This window comes from Elephas maximus, chromosome 12 (assembly GCF_024166365.1).
Source record: "Elephas maximus indicus isolate mEleMax1 chromosome 12, mEleMax1 primary haplotype, whole genome shotgun sequence".
Classification (NCBI taxonomy): domain Eukaryota; kingdom Metazoa; phylum Chordata; class Mammalia; order Proboscidea; family Elephantidae; genus Elephas; species Elephas maximus.
In genome coordinates, this window is record NC_064830.1 from 96,691,132 (window position 1) to 96,707,769 (window position 16,638).

General features: G+C 44.5%; 1 protein-coding gene and 1 long non-coding RNA gene across 2 annotated transcripts in view; one reads left to right on the top strand and one right to left on the bottom strand.

Annotated features, from left to right (window-relative positions):
- Positions 1-4,636, bottom strand: part of LOC126086623 (uncharacterized) — a 35,375-nt gene extending 30,739 nt beyond the window's left edge. Inside the window, exon 1 of the long non-coding RNA XR_007519561.1 lies at positions 4,567-4,636. This is a non-coding gene — a long non-coding RNA (uncharacterized LOC126086623). The remainder of the gene's footprint in view (positions 1-4,566) is intronic.
- Positions 4,637-5,401: 765 nt separating this feature from the next.
- Positions 5,402-16,638, top strand: part of EIF3B (eukaryotic translation initiation factor 3 subunit B) — a 29,581-nt gene continuing 18,344 nt past the window's right edge. The window contains exons 1-2 of the mRNA XM_049903547.1: positions 5,402-6,015; positions 12,624-12,816. Coding sequence (XP_049759504.1) covers positions 5,523-6,015; positions 12,624-12,816 — 686 coding nt within the window. The 5' untranslated portion in view covers positions 5,402-5,522. The remainder of the gene's footprint in view (positions 6,016-12,623; positions 12,817-16,638) is intronic.

Here is a 16,638-nt window from a genome sequence, read left to right on the forward strand (position 1 = left end):
GTGCTGTCTTAGTTTCTTAACGCTGCTGTTACAGAAATACAAGTTAGCGGGTTTAAAAAACAGAAATTTATATTCTCACAGTTCAGGAAGCTAGAAGTCTGAATTCAGGGCACTGGCTCTAGGGGAAGGCTTTCTCTGTCCACTCTGGGGGAAAACCCTCATCTCTTTCAGCTTTTTTTCTTGGTTCCTTGGTGATCTCTACATGGTATCAATCTTTCCCCATTTGTGCTTCTTTCCTTCGGTGCCTAATCTACTCCTTTTATATCTCAGAAGTGATTGGCTTAAGCAACACTCTACACTGATATGGACTCACTAACATAACAAAGAAAACCCTACTGCTAAATGGGATTACATCTAAGGGTATACCCATCACCATCAAGTCAATTTTGAGAGACCCTGTAGGACAGAGTAGAACTGCCCCATAGGGTTTCCAAGGCTGTAATCTTTACAAAAGCAAACTGCGACATCTTTCTCTCATGTACCAGCCGGTGGGTTCAAACCGCTGACGTTTCGGTTAGCAGCTGAGAGCTTTAACCACTCTGCCACCAAGGCTCCTTATTTAAGGGCATAAAAAATCGGGGCTAGGATTTATATCATGTACCTTTAGGGGGCATAATTCAATCCATAACATGGGCCATAAAACAAAAAAGGATTGAAATCATAAAAAGTATGCTCTCTGGCCACAACAGAATTAAACTCAAAACCAATTTTGGAAACATATCTGGAAAATCCCCAAACATTTGGAAAGTAAAGAACATACTGCCAAATAATCCACTGGCCTGGGAAGAACTCATAATGGGTATCAGAAAATATTTTGAACCTACAACACTGTACATCATAGTTTTGGGGATGCAAGTAAAGTTGTACTTACAGGGAAATTTATAGCCTTAAATTCAGGTGGTGTCATCCTGAACCACCCGTTATTACGTTCCCCATCAGTCTGACACATAACAGATGCAAAAGTCGTTCAGGACCATTGCTCAGATCCTTTACTTCATTAGCACTACGAAATGCTGGTTTTCCAACCTTATTGCTCCTTCCAGAATAATTGGTTAGAATTCTTTTATAAAACAAAAACTTTCCCTCACCAACTATTGCTTACCCTGAAACGTAAGGGCAAGATAAGAAAGGCAAGATAAATTTTTTTGCTTGCATTTTTATTTACTTTTAGAATGAGATGTTCCAACAATATCCAACCATGATGAACAAGAGTTTTTTCCCCCCAGCATTATGAACTCACAGACTCCAACATTTTATATTTCAATCAATTGCAGTATAAAAATACTTTTTAAGGCACAAATTGCCTCAGTGGGGGGTCTTCTGACACTGACTGGAATCCTCCCCCCACCAACATTTTATTATAAAAATTTTCAACCACACAGAAAAGTTTAATTTTATAGTCAACATACAAACACCCCACCTAGATCCTATAATTAACTTTTTCTGTGAAAAACACCACCAATTTCACTCACTTTCATCAATTACTGCTTTCAGTTTCGTGTGCATCCTTCCAGGTCTTTTTCTACATATTTTACATTTTTATCTATATTACCCATGTAATATCTATAACATAACTTTGTGCATTTTTCTTAATCGGTATTCTGCTGTATATATCAATATGCAACCTAATCTTTATGAAACTTAACAGTATGTTTTAGGAACTACACAAGTTATCATATATAAATCCATTTTATTAGTTGCCCATTGCTGTACAACAAATTACCCCAAAATTTAGGGTTTAAAATAAAAAACATTTATAATCTTGTGGTTTCTGCAAGTGAGAAATTTGCAAGTGGCCTAGGTGGGTATTTCTGGCCCAAGATTTCTCATGAGGTTGCAGTCATCTAATGGCTTAACCAGGACTGCAGGATCTGTTTCCAAGGTAGCTCTTTCACACACCTGGCAATTTGGTGTTGACTGTTGGTTGGCTGCCTCAGTTCCTCCACATGTGGGCTTCTCCACAGACTGTTTGAGTGCCCTCAGAACATGCTGGCCAGCTTCCTTCATTGCCAGTGATCCGAGAGACAGCCAGCCAGCCAGCTAGAAGCTTGTCGTTTTTATGACCTAGACTTGGAAGTCACTTAGCATCACTTTTGCCACATTCTGTTCATTAGAAGCTGGTCACTGTCTATCCACATTAAAAGCAGAATTAGGCTTTACCTTTTGAAGGGAGGAGTGTCAAAAATTTCATGAATTTATCACAGATGTGGAGTCCCTGAATGGTGCAAACGGTTAACAAGCTCAGCTGCTAACCAGAAGGTTGGCGGTTGGAGTCCAGCCACCTGAAGGCCCCTCTGAATAAAGGCGTGGTGATCTACTTTGAAAGATCAGTCTGATACACATAGCGTCACCCTGAGTTGGAGTCGCCTTGACAATTATTTTTTTTAAATCACAGGCATATTTTTGCACTTCTGTGATGCTTTAATTAATGAACGTTGCTCCCATTACAGAGCTGTACTTCTAACACAGCACACTTTACCCACCACTGCATAACCAACACAGAGCAGGCGCTTACATAATTTGAATAGCAATTGCAGTGCTTTTCACTTTTGAGGGTGGTGCAACTGCTGATGGTCTTGATGCTCTCTCTAGTGCACTAAACCTGCCATCGTCGAGTCGATTCTAGTTCATAGCAACCCTATAGGACAGAGTAGAACTGTCTCATAGGGCTCCCAAGGCTATTTTTTTTTTTTTTTTGCACTTTAAGTGAAAGTTTACAAATCAAGTCAGTTTCTCACACAAAAACCCATGTACACCTTGCTACATACTCCCAATTGCTCTCCCCCTAATGAGACAACCCACTTGCTCCCTCTACTCCCTATTTTCGTGTCCGTTTAGCCAGCTTCTAACCCCCTCTACCCTCTCACCTCCCCTCCAGGGAGGAGATGCCAAAATAGTCTCAAGTGTCCACCTGATCCAAGAAGCTCACTCCTTACCAGCATCCCTCTCCAACCCTCCAGTCCAATCCCTGTCTGAAGAGTTGGCTTTGGGAATGGTTCCTATCTTGGGCCAACAGAAGGTCTGGGGGCCATGACCATTGGGGTCCTTCTAGTCTCAGTCAGACCATTAAGTCTGGTCTTTTTATGAGAATTTGGGGTCTGCATCCCACTGCTCTCCTGCTCCCTTGGGTTCTCTGTTGTGCTCCCTGTCAGGGGAGTCATCGGTTGTAGCCAGGCACCATTTAGCTCTTCTGGTCTCTGGCTGATGTAGCCAATGGTTTACGTGGCCCTTTCTGTCTCTTGGGCTAGTAATCACCTTGTGCCCTTGGTGTTCTTCATTCTGCTTTGATCCAGGTGGGTTGAGACCAATTGATGCACGCATCTTAGGTGGCCGCTTGCTAGTGTTTAAGACCCCAGACGCAAGGCTATAATCTTGATGAAAGTGGACTGGCACATCTTTCTTCCTCGGACGGCTGGTGGGTTCAAACCGCCAACCTTTCAGTTAGCAGCCAAGCGCTTAAACACTGCACCGCCAGGGCTCCTTTCCAGAATTCTCCCATTGGCAATGAGTCGACTCTAACTCATACTGACCCTACAGGACAGAGAAGAACTGCCTCCATGGGGTTTCCAAGGAGTGGCTGGTGGATTGAAACTGCCGACCTTTTGGTTAGCAGCTGTGGCGCTAAACTACTATGCCACCAGGGCTCCTCTAGAACACTACCCAAATCCTACCTGTTGCCATTGAGTCGATTCTGATTCATAGTGACTCTGTAGGACAGAGAAGAACTGCTCATTGGGTTTCCAAGGAGCAGTTGGTGGGTTCAAACTCCTGAACTTTTGGTTAGCAGCCTAGCTCTTAACCACCAGACCACCAGGACTCCCCTCTAGAATACTAAGAGATAATAAATACTTTTTATTGCATCATGACAGTGTTCATAACTTTCCCTGCAGAAAAGAAAATGACAAATTCACTCACTGGAAGAGTCATGAGTTGCTACTCTGCTACAAGGAGTCCCTGGGTGGTGCAAACTTATCAACACGCTCTGCTGCTAAAGGAAAGGTTTGAGGTTCAAGTCCACCCAGAGGTGCCTCGGAAGAAAGGCCTGACGATCTACTTCCAAAATATCAATCACTGCAAACCTTATGGAGCCCAGTTCTACTATGACCCACATGGGGTTGCCAGGAGTCAGAATCAACTTAATGAAAACTGACTTTTTTTCTAGTTCTGCAATAGAAGCATGCCATAGAAGTCTTTCCTATCTGAGAAACACCTAGGTGCCAAACTATAAACTACAACCTCCTTGTTCACTGGTTTATCACCTTTTAGCACTTTCTAGAAGAAAACGGTTGGCAATGATTTAAGAAAACTGCAAACGAAACTAGAAATTTAGAAGATTCTTTTGGTCTTTAGTGAAACTCATTCACCTTCTGCAGGAGTACAGCTCGAAAAGGTTCCAAGAGCCACTCACCCCTCACTTTGCAGGTGAGGAAACTGAGGCACAGAGGCTCAGAGATTCTCCCAAGGTTACAGTTGACAGGAGGAGGAATCGAACCCAGTATTACGCAACTGCACAACTCTTGTATGATGAAAACATCAGTGGTTGGCCTCGAGTCTGTGGATAAATACCTGAGCCACCCTTGTCGCAAACTCCGCCCCTCCTGTCTCCACGTCGTTGCTCAGACCTTCTGCGTCTTCCTCCCGCCTCACGTGTCTCTTGACTTCTCTGGCCACACCCCCCTGAACCACGTGACCCGCTCCCGGGTCGGAGAGCGATAGTTTCTTGCGGACCGAACCATCGTGAAAGCCAGAATGGGTAAAGAGCAGTGTTACGGCCGCTACAAGTGCAGCTGGGCGTAAGCGAGTAAAGCAACTCTCAAATTTTTGTATTGGGCCGGGAAATATTCTTTCTGGTAGTTTTGGCTGCTTCTTGTTAACACCATATTTTATTTCATTTTGGAATCGTCGGCTCTTTTGCCCAGTCAGTAGGCGAAACTAAAAACCAGTATGTAAAGGGGAGTTTCGTAATATAAGCTAAATGGTTTGTCCGGTTAAAAGCTAGGCTATCACACCAAATCGTTGGTTGAACTTATGGCTTTCTCTAGTATTAATTTTTGAGTCAAACTATATTTACACATAATTCCGCATAGAAAGATCATTTCTGAGACCTCCCTTCGGCGCCACAAGTAGTTCCGTCCTTCACCGAAGCGCTTGATGGGAGCAGGAAGGGCTGGCTGCCATATTGGGTGAAACCAATCCGCTACCACAAACGGGGGTGGTTATAGCTCCTAATGAGTTTACCTAATGAGGAAGAAAACTTAGTGGATTGGAATTGAATAGTTACTTGATGTAAAAATGTTATTCAGACAGTTGATAGGCACACTTCCGAGCTTGGGTGGTTCCCAGCACGTCAGGCGGGGTCAAGGCATGGAAGCCCCCCCCGCAGTGGGCGCGGTGGTGCGGACCTGCCCGGGTCGATCGCACATGGTTAGAGAGTAGGCGCCGGCGAACGCGCGGTGCGGCCTGGGAGAGTCGGAAGCGCGGCGGCTGCGGACCCTGAGGTGAGGGAGGCTGCGCCTGGGCCCATGCAGGACGCGGAGAACGTGGCGGCGCCCGGAGCGGCCGAGGAGCAGACCGAGCCGGGGGCGCAGCAGCCCGCCGCCGAGCCGCCGCCGGAGGAGGAGCCGCTGCGGCCCGCGGGGCCAGGGGCTCCGGGGGCGGCGGACTCGGTGACCGAGGCCAAGAAGGAGGCGGTGGTGGCGGCCGAGCCCGAGCTTAAAGCGAAGGCAGAGCCGGCGGCCGCGGAGAAGGAGACGGAGTCAGCGGGCGCGGTCCCCAGCTATCCGGCGGGTTCGTCCCAGTCCCCCTTGCCGCCGTCCGGGGAGGAGCCCCAGTCCCCGGTTCGGGAGGAGTCCCGAGCCGAGGCCGCCGAGAGTCGGCCACAGGAGTCGTCGAAAGAGGCGGGTGAGGACAAGGGGGACTCGGCGGAGGCAGAGCCACGCGCGTTGGAGAACGGTGACGCGGACGAACCCTCCTTCAGCGACCCCGAGGACTTCGTGGACGACGTGAGCGAGGAAGGTGCGTCCCCGGCCCGCTGTCCTTCCCTGACCTGTGGCCGACGTAGAGAAAGGAGGCTTTTTAACCGAGAAGGGTCAGGGAGCTAGTGTTGGAGATTGACTTTAGATGACAAGTTTCGGTGACATGTGATGTGCCTGTGCCCAAGTTCCAGGCTCTGTAGAAATGCGAGGGAGGTGGCACTGTCTCCCAACTGTTGCCACCAGTGCGTAGTGGAATTTTTCTAGGAGAGCCTACTATCGCTTTCTTTGGGGTTAAGAATATGTCAGAATGATACAGGGGTCCCTAAAGAAGGGAACCTATTATTTGCATTACAGCCAAAAATCCAGGATCGCGGTGGTGGGCGGCTGTCAGACTGTACCTACACAGGAGGCTATGTCAGTGCACACTGATGTGTAGCCATTGGGGGCAGAGCCAAGTAGGACTCTCCTGGATTGGTCTCCTGGACTGACTTCCCATGGTCCAAGGGCAAGACCTCAGGGTTGCTGGTCCAGGTGTCCTAGGGCTGACACAGGTTTTGACTTGTAGAGGTGGCTGCGGATATTTCCCCGCAGGACTGGGAAGTGCAGGTTGTGGCAGAGCTGGATTGGTGTGTCCCTGTTCCACTGGTTTTCTGACTGGAGATTTCCTGCGCAGGATAGTGCAAGGCAGACCTTGCCAAATTCCCGTTGTGGTTACTTTTTTTCCTAAATGTGTCAGGCAAGCCACCGTTCTTGTGTTGGGAGGTTATTTCTCAAATTTGAACCAAAGCAGCTGCTCTGCAGGAAAAAGGCTTGGTGATCTGCTACCTCAAAGATTACAGGTGAAGGAGGGAGGGAGAGGGGTATTCACCAATTAGATAGGAGACAGGAACTATTTTAGGTGTAGGGAAAGACAGCACACAATACGGGAGAGGTCAGCACACCTGGACTAAACCAAAAGCAAAGAAGTTTCCTGAATAAACTGAATGCTTCGAAGGCCAGCATAGCGGGGCGGGGGTTTGGGGACCATGGTTTCAGGGGACATCTAGGTCAATTGGCATCATAAAGTCTACTAAGAAAACATTCTGCACCCCACTTTGGAGAGTGGCATCTGGGGTCTTAAACGCTAGCAGGCGGCCATCTAAGATGCATCAATTGGTCTCAACCCACCTGGAGCAAAGGAGAATGAAGGACACCAAAGACACAAGGTAATTATGACCCCCAGAGACAGAAAGGGCCACATAAACCAGAGACTACATGAGCCTGAGACTAGAAGAACTAGATGGTGCCCACTACAGCGAATGACTTGCCCTGACGGGGAACACAACAGAGAACCCCTGAAGGAGCAGCAGAGCAGTGGGATGCAGAACCCAAATTCTTGTAAAAAGACCAGACTTAATGGTTTGACTGAGACTAGAAGGACCCCGGAGGTCATGCTCACCAGACCTTCTGTTGGCCCAAGACAGGAACCATTCCCAAAGCTAACTCTTCAGTTACGGATCGGACTGGACTATGGGATAGAAAATGATACTGGTGAGGAGTGAGCTTCTTGGATCAGGTAGACACATGAGACTGTGTGGGCAGCTCCTGTCAGGAGGGGAGATGAGAAGGCAGAGGGGAACAGAAGCTGGCTGAATGGACATGGAGATAGTCAAGAGAAGGAGTGTGTTGTCTCATTGGGAGAACGACTAGGAGTATGTATCGAGGTATATATCAATTTTTGTATGAGAGACTGACTTGATTTGTAAAATTTCGCTGAAAGCACAATAAAAATTAAAAAAAAAAATTACAGCCTAGAAAACCCTATGGGGCAATTCTGCTGTCACATGGAGTCGCTGTGAGTTGAAATGGACTCAGCGGCTCCCAACAACAAGCAGCTATAGCTTGCTTTCCGGTGGTTTCTACCTTGATCAGGTTTACAGGCTTTATTTCTGCTGCCTGAGAGTTGTTGATAGCTGATTACATTAGTTTTTGGTTTGCTCTTTTTTTTTTTTTGCCGTTTTAACTCTCCAAGCTCACCAATGGATCCCTCTACGTGTTGACTAGTTTATGGTAAAGTAGTGGCTGTAGAAGTAGCCACTGATACATACACCAAGAAAACTAGATGTTAGCACATTAACATACATAGATTTTTTTGTGTGGTATTGTGCTGGCAATCACATAGATTGAGTCAGAATTACATAGATTCCTAACAAGTGAAAGGAAGAGGAAAATTTAGGACGCTGGCATAGAGTTGTCAACTCTTCATTTAAGTGTTTTCTTAAAGGGCTACTGTCACCGTTTATTTTGTTATGCTTTTTTTCACAAGGTAAAAGACATTCTACCTCAAAAAGCAGGAAAGACATGACAAACTAGTGAAGGCATGGGAGCTGCTTATCAAGTCCAAACCCTTTACCCAAAGGTTACGTGTCCTGAGGTGGAGTAGATTGCTGAGAATTCACAGTGGGCAGTGTTGATGGGACGTCCTTCAGACTCTTCTGCACAGACCAGTGTTCTTTTTACCACACCGGTTTTTCTGATTTAAAATCTAGGTAGTACCATTTTAGTTCCAGTTGGTGTGGAGTCAACACCGACTCATGGTGCCCCCCGTGTGTCAGTGTAGAACTGTGCTCCATGGGGTTTCCAGTGGCTGATTTTGGGGAAGTGGATCACCACGCTTTTCTTCTGAGGTACCGCTGGGTGGACTCGAACCTCCAACATTTCAGTTAGCAGATGAGCACATAATGTTTAAAGCACCACCTTATTCCGCAGTTGAAACTTTTTTAAAAGTGTTAGCTGAGCCCAGCTAATTCACAGATTTCTAGAATTGGAGTGTTTGAGGCAGAGGATGCTAACGTGAGCAGGCCAGCCAGGCTAGGTGCCTCTCTGGCTGGTATTCAGGATCTGGTGTGAATCTGATGTGGGCAGTGCTTCCCAGGCTGACACAGCAAGGCTCCTGTTCCTCTGGAACTAAAACCAAGTGAGCTGTCAGGTTCTTTACGTGTACTTGGTCGTGGTTAGTAGTCAGGTCTGTCCAGTGTTTTATAAGAACTGTTCCTTAGGGGGTCAGAGAAGGGTGCAAAATGTCAGAGTAGGACAGTGTGCTGGTTCTTTTGCCAGTGGACCGAGTTGTAAAGAGCTGTGTAGAGGAGAGGAGCGTACGCCCCACAGACTAGCTGGTTGCCCTTGTCTTGCTTTGATGTTCTTTGATACAGATGAGCACTCTTCCACAATTGCATCTTAAGCTGTAGTCTTCCTTCCAGTTTAATTGCTCAACTGCTTTTGGTGTTTGGCTAAACAAATGTGTGATCAAGGTTTTAGCTCTAAATGTCTTCTTTTTTAGCTCACTAAATATTATTTTCCTTTAGGTTTGCTGGAGCCCTGGCAGCGCAGTGGTTTAAAAAAGCTCAGGCAGCTAACCGAAAGGTCGGCAGTTCAATTCCACCAGCCACTCTTTAGAAACCCAGTGGGGAAGTTCTACTGTGTCCTGTAGGATTGCTATGAGCTGGAATTGACTAGACACCAGTGGGTTTGGTTTGGTTTTATATTTGCTGTTCAGTTTTGAGAATTGCTTTTTATGTTTTTCCGGGAGCCAGATTGGGAATCCATGAACTGAGAGTAACCAGATGCTTGTGCTGGTAATGGTCAAGGAAGTCTGTTTCTTCATTGTCTAGTTACTTCATTTATCCCCTTACTATGTATGGGCAGGTTCTTGATTGTGGAAAGGAGTCCACAGTTTGTATAAAAGCTGAACTTTTTATTCTAAGCCTTGTAAATCCCAGTCAGGCTTCGAAGGCCATTTAATTAGATGGTGAGTGGCTTTAAAAGTAACCCAAGGATTGACTAGGACTTCTGTGGTGAGGTAGTCTGGCATTGCTGTGGCTCTCATCTCCCTCTGTCCCTTTTTTTTTTTTTTGCTTGGTCTCAATTTTAGCCTTGAAATCTAGGTGGCAGTTTTTTTTTTTTCTTAATGTAGTATTTTCAGTGTTGCTCACAAAGGTGTTGGGATTAATTAGAAATTGTTTATAACAAGGCTTGCCTCCTGAAATTAAAGTTTTTTTTTTTTTTTTCATTTTAAAAGACCTTTTTAATTTTGGAAAATTTCAAACACATGCAAAAGCAGAGAGACTTTCTCTAAGTAACTTGAGGATGGAATGCGGGGAAGAATATTCTCTGACATCTATCATTCAGCATGTTGAAATTCTCAAGAGTATAATAAAAAGTTAGAGTAATAATTGGGTTCCGGAACAAATAGATGCACATGCAACAAGCCATCATTCTTCAGCCGTTGTTTAAACACTGCCTCACACCCTCATTTAGCTGCAGTTACTGATACAGTCCCATCCAATGAGTGTACTTTGATGGCCGCTTTAGAGGGTGTCTTTCTGTTCTGCCTACTAACCCAGTGCCTTGTAATTGTACAGCTCTAAGGAGCCCTGGTGGCACAGTGGTTAAGTGCTCAGCTGCTAACCAAAAGGTCCTTGGTTCAAACCCACCAGCTGATCCGCAGGCGGAAGATGTAGCTATCTGCTTGCGTAAAGATTACAGCCTTGGAAATCCTGTGGGTCAGTTCTACTCTGCCCTGTAGGGTCACTATGAATCGGAATCAACTAGCCGGCAATGGAGTTTTTGGCTTTATAGGCAAGCTTACTGATTGTACAGAATTTATATTAAAAAGATAGGATTTGCTTTATTTCATTTGCTGCTCAACTTCCTGTGCCTGTCTCTACCAGCCCCTCAGGTGTTTCTGTTGGTGCAGGAGCTTTACCAGTTGAAAGGGGGTCAAAGCCCAAGACTAGCCTCACATGAGCATTTCTGTTGGCACTACCCAGATAGCAGGGCAAGGCAGGCACCACCTGGAAAAAGCAGAAGAGTCTCTTCCCTGGTCTCTTGGGATTTGTTCTCTCATTTCTGTTTCATTTCCCACTTTTACACCTTTTTTTTTTTTTTGTACTTTAGGTAAGGGTTTACAGAACAAACTAGCTTTTCATTAAAAGTGCATATATTGTTTTATGACATTGTTTACCAACCCCACGACATGTTGACACTCTCCCTTCTTGACCTTGGGTTCCCTATTACCAGCTTTCCTTTCCCCTCCTGTCTTCTCATCCTTGCCCCAGGGCTAACGTGCCCCTTTAGTCTCGTTTTGTTTTATGGGTCTGTCTAATCTTTCGCTGAAGGGTGACCCTCAGGAGTGACTTCATTACTGAGCTAAAAGGGTGTCCGGGAACCATACTTGGGGCTTCTGCAGTCTCTGTCAGGCCAGTAAGTCTGGGTATTTTATGTGAGTTAGAATTTTGTTCTACATTTTTCTCCAGCTTTGTTTAGGACCCTGTATTGTGATCCTTGTCAGAGCAGTCATTGGCGGTAGCCGGGCACCATCTAGTTCTGCTGAACTCATTCTGGTGGAGGTGGTGGTAGTTGTGGTCCATTAGTCTTTTTCTTATTCAAATCGACCATCTTATGGAAATGAAATAATTTTAAGAAGTTTGGATACTTCTTGAATAAAGTTTTGGGTTCTGTGATCTTAATTTTAAAAGCAGGTGACACGAACATGAACATATTTTCAGTGTAGTAAAGGAAATACTAATTAGCATATTGCCTACTGTGTCCCAGGCACTGTTCTAAGCATTTACAGATTTACCGTCCATAAATCTATGTGTTAAATTTCAGGCACCACCATTTGTAGGATGCACCATTATTTCATGTGCAACTAAGGAAGGAAATACTGGTGATTAAACTATGGCGAGCCTGCTCTCAGCAGCTCGTAGATCCTCTAGTTTCCTAGTTTAAATACCTGTTGTTGCCCTGGTGTCGTTCAGAGCAGCAGTTGTTTTCATTACTTGACTTTGCCCTGATGTTGTCTTCACACAAGGCAGTTTTTAGTGTATCTTACAGGTGCTATTCGATAAAGAATTCTGGATAACTAATCGTTTGTGGAAGAAAGTGCCTGATGACGGGCTGTTTACACTAGAGGTAGATCACCGTAGGTGGTATTCTCACCCTCTTTTTTTTTTATTCCATCTAGTTCACCTGCCTAGAAAAATATGAAAATAATCTGGGCGAAGGATGGGAGAATGGAGTATGTCTTTGACACCGTTCTCTTCCCTCAAATTATTTTTGTCTCAATTCACTAAAGAGATTTCCTTTCTCCTGGGTAATTTCTAGTAATTTGCATTCACTAAAACAAATGCCTTATGAATGTATTTAGGAGTTAAATACTTATTTACCAAAGCCTTGCAAAAAGTAGGTTTTTGGACTCTTAAAATGTTGACATGTGTGATTTTTGCCTAAAGGTTGCTAGAAGCCTTTTGAAACCTAGTGATCTTTAAGAGACCTAGTATAGGATAGTCTTAAGATTTTCCTCTCTGTTTGTATTTTGCATTAATCAAAGCCTGTCCTGTTGTTGTTCTTTCCAAATCTTCCATTATCGCCAGGAATCAGTTGCCATGTCATGATAGTATTTATAACTTGCCAGGAGAGGGGGAGTGTGAAGAGTTCATAACTTCTGAATTCTTCTATGTCTGTAAAGTCTTGAAGGAAGCTTTGTTCACAGAGAAAACATTTAGATTGGTTTTTTATTTTTTGTTTCTTGGAAATTTGTTTAATATGCTAAGTTAATAATTTTTGTCTTGGTTAAGAAAATTATTTGACAGTCCCTTCATTGTACAGAACTACTGGGAGATATTCTCAAAGATCGGCCACAGGAGGCAGATGGAATCGATTCGGTGATCGTAGTGGACAACGTTCCTCAGGTGGGCCCGGACCGTCTTGAGAAACTAAAAAACGTCGTCCACAAGATCTTTTCCAAGTTTGGGAAAATCACAAATGATTTTTACCCAGAAGAGGATGGAAAGACAAAGGGGTGAGTAGTGCTCCTCAACCAGTTAAGGGCCACCTATGCTTCTCTTGGGTAGCTGACACATAGTGAGGTTCTTGGTGTGTATATGACACATCATGAGACCACCGCACGTGTGTATCTGACACTTGAGATTAGCACACCTGTGTATCTGACACACCGTGAGATTACGAGACGTGTATCTGACATATGAGACCATCACACGTGTGTATCTGACATGTCATGAGACTGCACTATGTATCTGTCACATCATGACATTATCACGTACGTTAGCAGAAAGCTCACTGTACGTGCCTTAGTATGGCAATTGTGCCTTGTTCATTTGTTCCAGCCACACTTAGCTGGAAACTTCAAGGAGCAGTGATTTAGTCCCAAGGTCCTGAGATAGAGGGAGAAGAAAATTGCAGTTGTTAGGTGCCATCAAGTTGGCTCTGGCTCATAGCAACCCCATACACCACAGTTAATGAAACACTGCCCGGTCCTGAGCCATCCCCACAATCGTTGTTATGCTTGAGCTCATTGTTGCAGCCACTGTGTCAATCCACCTCATTGAGGGTCTTCCTCTTTTCCGCTGACCCTGTACTCTGCCAAGCATGATGTCCTTCTCCAGGGACTGATCCCTCCTGACAACATGTCCAAAGTATGCAGGACGCAGTCTCACCATCCTTGCTTCCAAGGAGCATTCTGGTTGTACTTCTTCCAAGACAGATTTGTTCGTTCTTTTGGCAGTCCGTGGCATATTCAATATTCTTTGCCAACACCACAATTCAGAGGGGTCAATTCTTCTTCAGTCTTCCTTATTCATTTTCTAGCTTTCACATGAATATGATGCGATTGAAAATACCATGGCTTGGGTCAGGTGCACCTTAGTCTTCAAGGTGACATCTTTGCTTTTCAACACTTTGAAGAGGTCCTTTGCAGCAGATTTACCCGATGCAATGCGTCTTTTGATTTCTTGACTGCTTCTTCCATGGCTGTTGATTGTGGATCCAAGTAAAATGAAATCCTTGACAACTTCAGTCTTTTCTCTATTTATCGTGATGTTGCTCATTGGTCCAGTTGTGAGGATTTTTGTTTTCTTTATTTTGAGGTGCAATCCATACTGAAGGCTGTGGTGTTTGATCTTCATTAGTAAGTGCTTCAAGTCCTCTTCACTTTCAGCAAGCAAGGTTGTGTCATCTGCATAAAGCAGGTTGTTAGTAAGTCTTCCTCCAGTCCTGATGCCCCGTTCTTCTTCATATAGTCCAGCTTCTCGGATTATTTGCTCAGCATACAGATTAAATAGGTATGGTGAAAGAATACAACCCTGACGTACACCTTTCCTGACTTTAAACCAATCAGCATCCCCTTTTTCTGTCTGAACAACTGCCTCTTGATCTATGTAAAGGTTCCTCATGAGCACAATTAAGTGTTCTGGGATTCCCATTCTTTGCAATGTTATCCATAATTTGTTATGATCCACACAGTCAAATGCCTTTGCATAGTCAATAAAACACAGGTAAACATCCTTCTGTATTCTCTGCTTTCAGTCAGGATCCACCTGACATCAGCAATGATATCCCTGGTTCCATGTCCCGTTCTGAAACCGGTCTGAATTTCTGGCAATTCCCTGTCGATATACTGCTGCAGCCGTTTTTGAATGATCTTCAGCAAAATTTTGCTTGCGTGTGATATTAATGATATTGTTTTGTAATTTCCACTTTCAGTTGGATCACCTTTCTTGGGAATAGGCATATATATATGGATCTCTTCCAGTCAGTTGGCCAGGAAGCTGTCTTCCATATTTCTTGGCATAGACAAGTGAGCACCTCCAGCGCTGCATCTGTTTGTTGAAACATCTCAATTGATATTCCATCAATTCCTGGAGCCTTGTTTTTCACCGATGCCTTCAGAGCAGCTTGGGCTTCTTCCTTCAGTACCATCGGTTCCTGATCATATGCCACCTCTTGAAGTGGTTGAACATTGACTGATTTTTTTTTTTATATATAATGACTCTATTCCTTTCACCTTTCTTTGACGTTTCCTGCGTCGTTTAATATTTTCCCCATGGAATCCTTCACTATTGCAACTCGAGGCTTGAACTTTTTCTTCAGTTCTTTCAGCTCGAGAAACGCTGAGCGTGTGTTCTTCCTTTTGGTTTTCCATCTCCAGCTCTTTGCACATGTCATTATAATACTTTGTCTTCTCGAGATGCCCTTTGAAATCTTCTGTTCGGTTCTTTTACTTCATCAATTCTTATTTTTGCTTTAGCTGCTTGACGTTCGAGAGCAAGTTTCAGAGTCTCCTCTGACATCCATCTTGGTCTTTTCTTTCTTTCCTGTCTTTTCAGTGACCTCTCGCTCTCTTCATGTATGATGTCCTTGATGTCATTCCACAACTCATCTGGTCTTCAGTCGCTAGTGTTCAATGCATCAAATCTATTCTTCAGATGGTCTCTAAATTCAGGTGGGATATACTCGAGGTCGTATTGCGGCTCTCGTGGTCTTGCTCTGATTTTCTTCACTTTCAGCTTGAACTTGCATATGAGCAATTGATGGTCTGTTCCACAGTGTCTGTCAGTTTGTCGTACTGTGGGAGCTTGCATGTTGCTGTGATGCTGGAAACTATGCCACCGGTATTCAGATACCAGCAGGGTCGCCCATGGAGGACAGGTTTCAGCTGAGCTTCCAGACTAGGAAGAAGGACCCAGCAGTCTACTTCTGAAAAGCATTAGCCAGTGAAAACCTTATGAATAACAGCGGAACGGAACATCGTCTGATATAGTGCTGGAAGATGAGCCCCCCTAGGTTGGAAGGCACTCAAAAGATGACTGGGGAAGAGCTGTCTCCTCAAAGTAGAGTCGATCTTAATGACGTGGGTGTAGTAAAGCTTCCGGGACCTTCATTTGCTGATGTGGCGCGACTCAAAATGAGAAGAAACAGCTGCAAACATCCATTAGTAATCGGAACCTGGAATGTACAAAGTATGAACCTAGGAAAATTGGAAATCGTCAAAAATGAAATGGAATGCATAAACATGGATATCCAGTGCATTAGTGAGCTGAAATGGACTGGTATTGGCCACTTTGAATTGGACAATCATGTAGTCTGCTCTGCTGGGAATGACAACTTGATGAGGAATGGTGTTGCATTCATCATCAAAAAGAACGTTTCAAGATCTATCCTGAAGTACGGCGCTGTCAGTGATAGGATAATATCCGTACACCTACAAGGAAGACCAGTTAATATGACTATTATTCAAATTTACGCACGAACCACTAGGGCCAAAGGTGAAGAAATAGAAGATTTTTATTAGCTGCTGTAGTCTGAAATTGATCAAACATGCAGGCAAAATGCGTTGATAATTACTAGTGATTGGAATGCAAAAGTTGGAAACAAGAAGGATCAGTAGTTGCAAAATATGGCCTTGGTGATAGAAGCAATGCCGGAGATTGGATGATAGAATTTTGCAAGATGAATGACTTCGTCATTGCAAATACCTTCTTTCACCAACATAAACGGCGACTATACACATGGACCTCGCCAGATGGAGCACACAGAAATCAAGTTGACTATGTCTGTGGAAAGAGATGGAAAAGCTCAATATCATCAGTCAGAACAAGGCCAGGGACCGACTGTGGAACAGACCCATGAATTGCTCATATGCACGTTCAAGCTGAAAATTGCAGTATGGTCCTTGAATTACCGTATTGTAAGTTGTCTGCTAAATTGTTGAGAAATCAGAGGTTCATATTTAAATTTTCTGCCATCAGAGCGGTTACTGACACAAGATACAGCCTAAGTAAAGGCACCCTTTGCGACGTAACTTATACGTCCGTGAAACCATTAC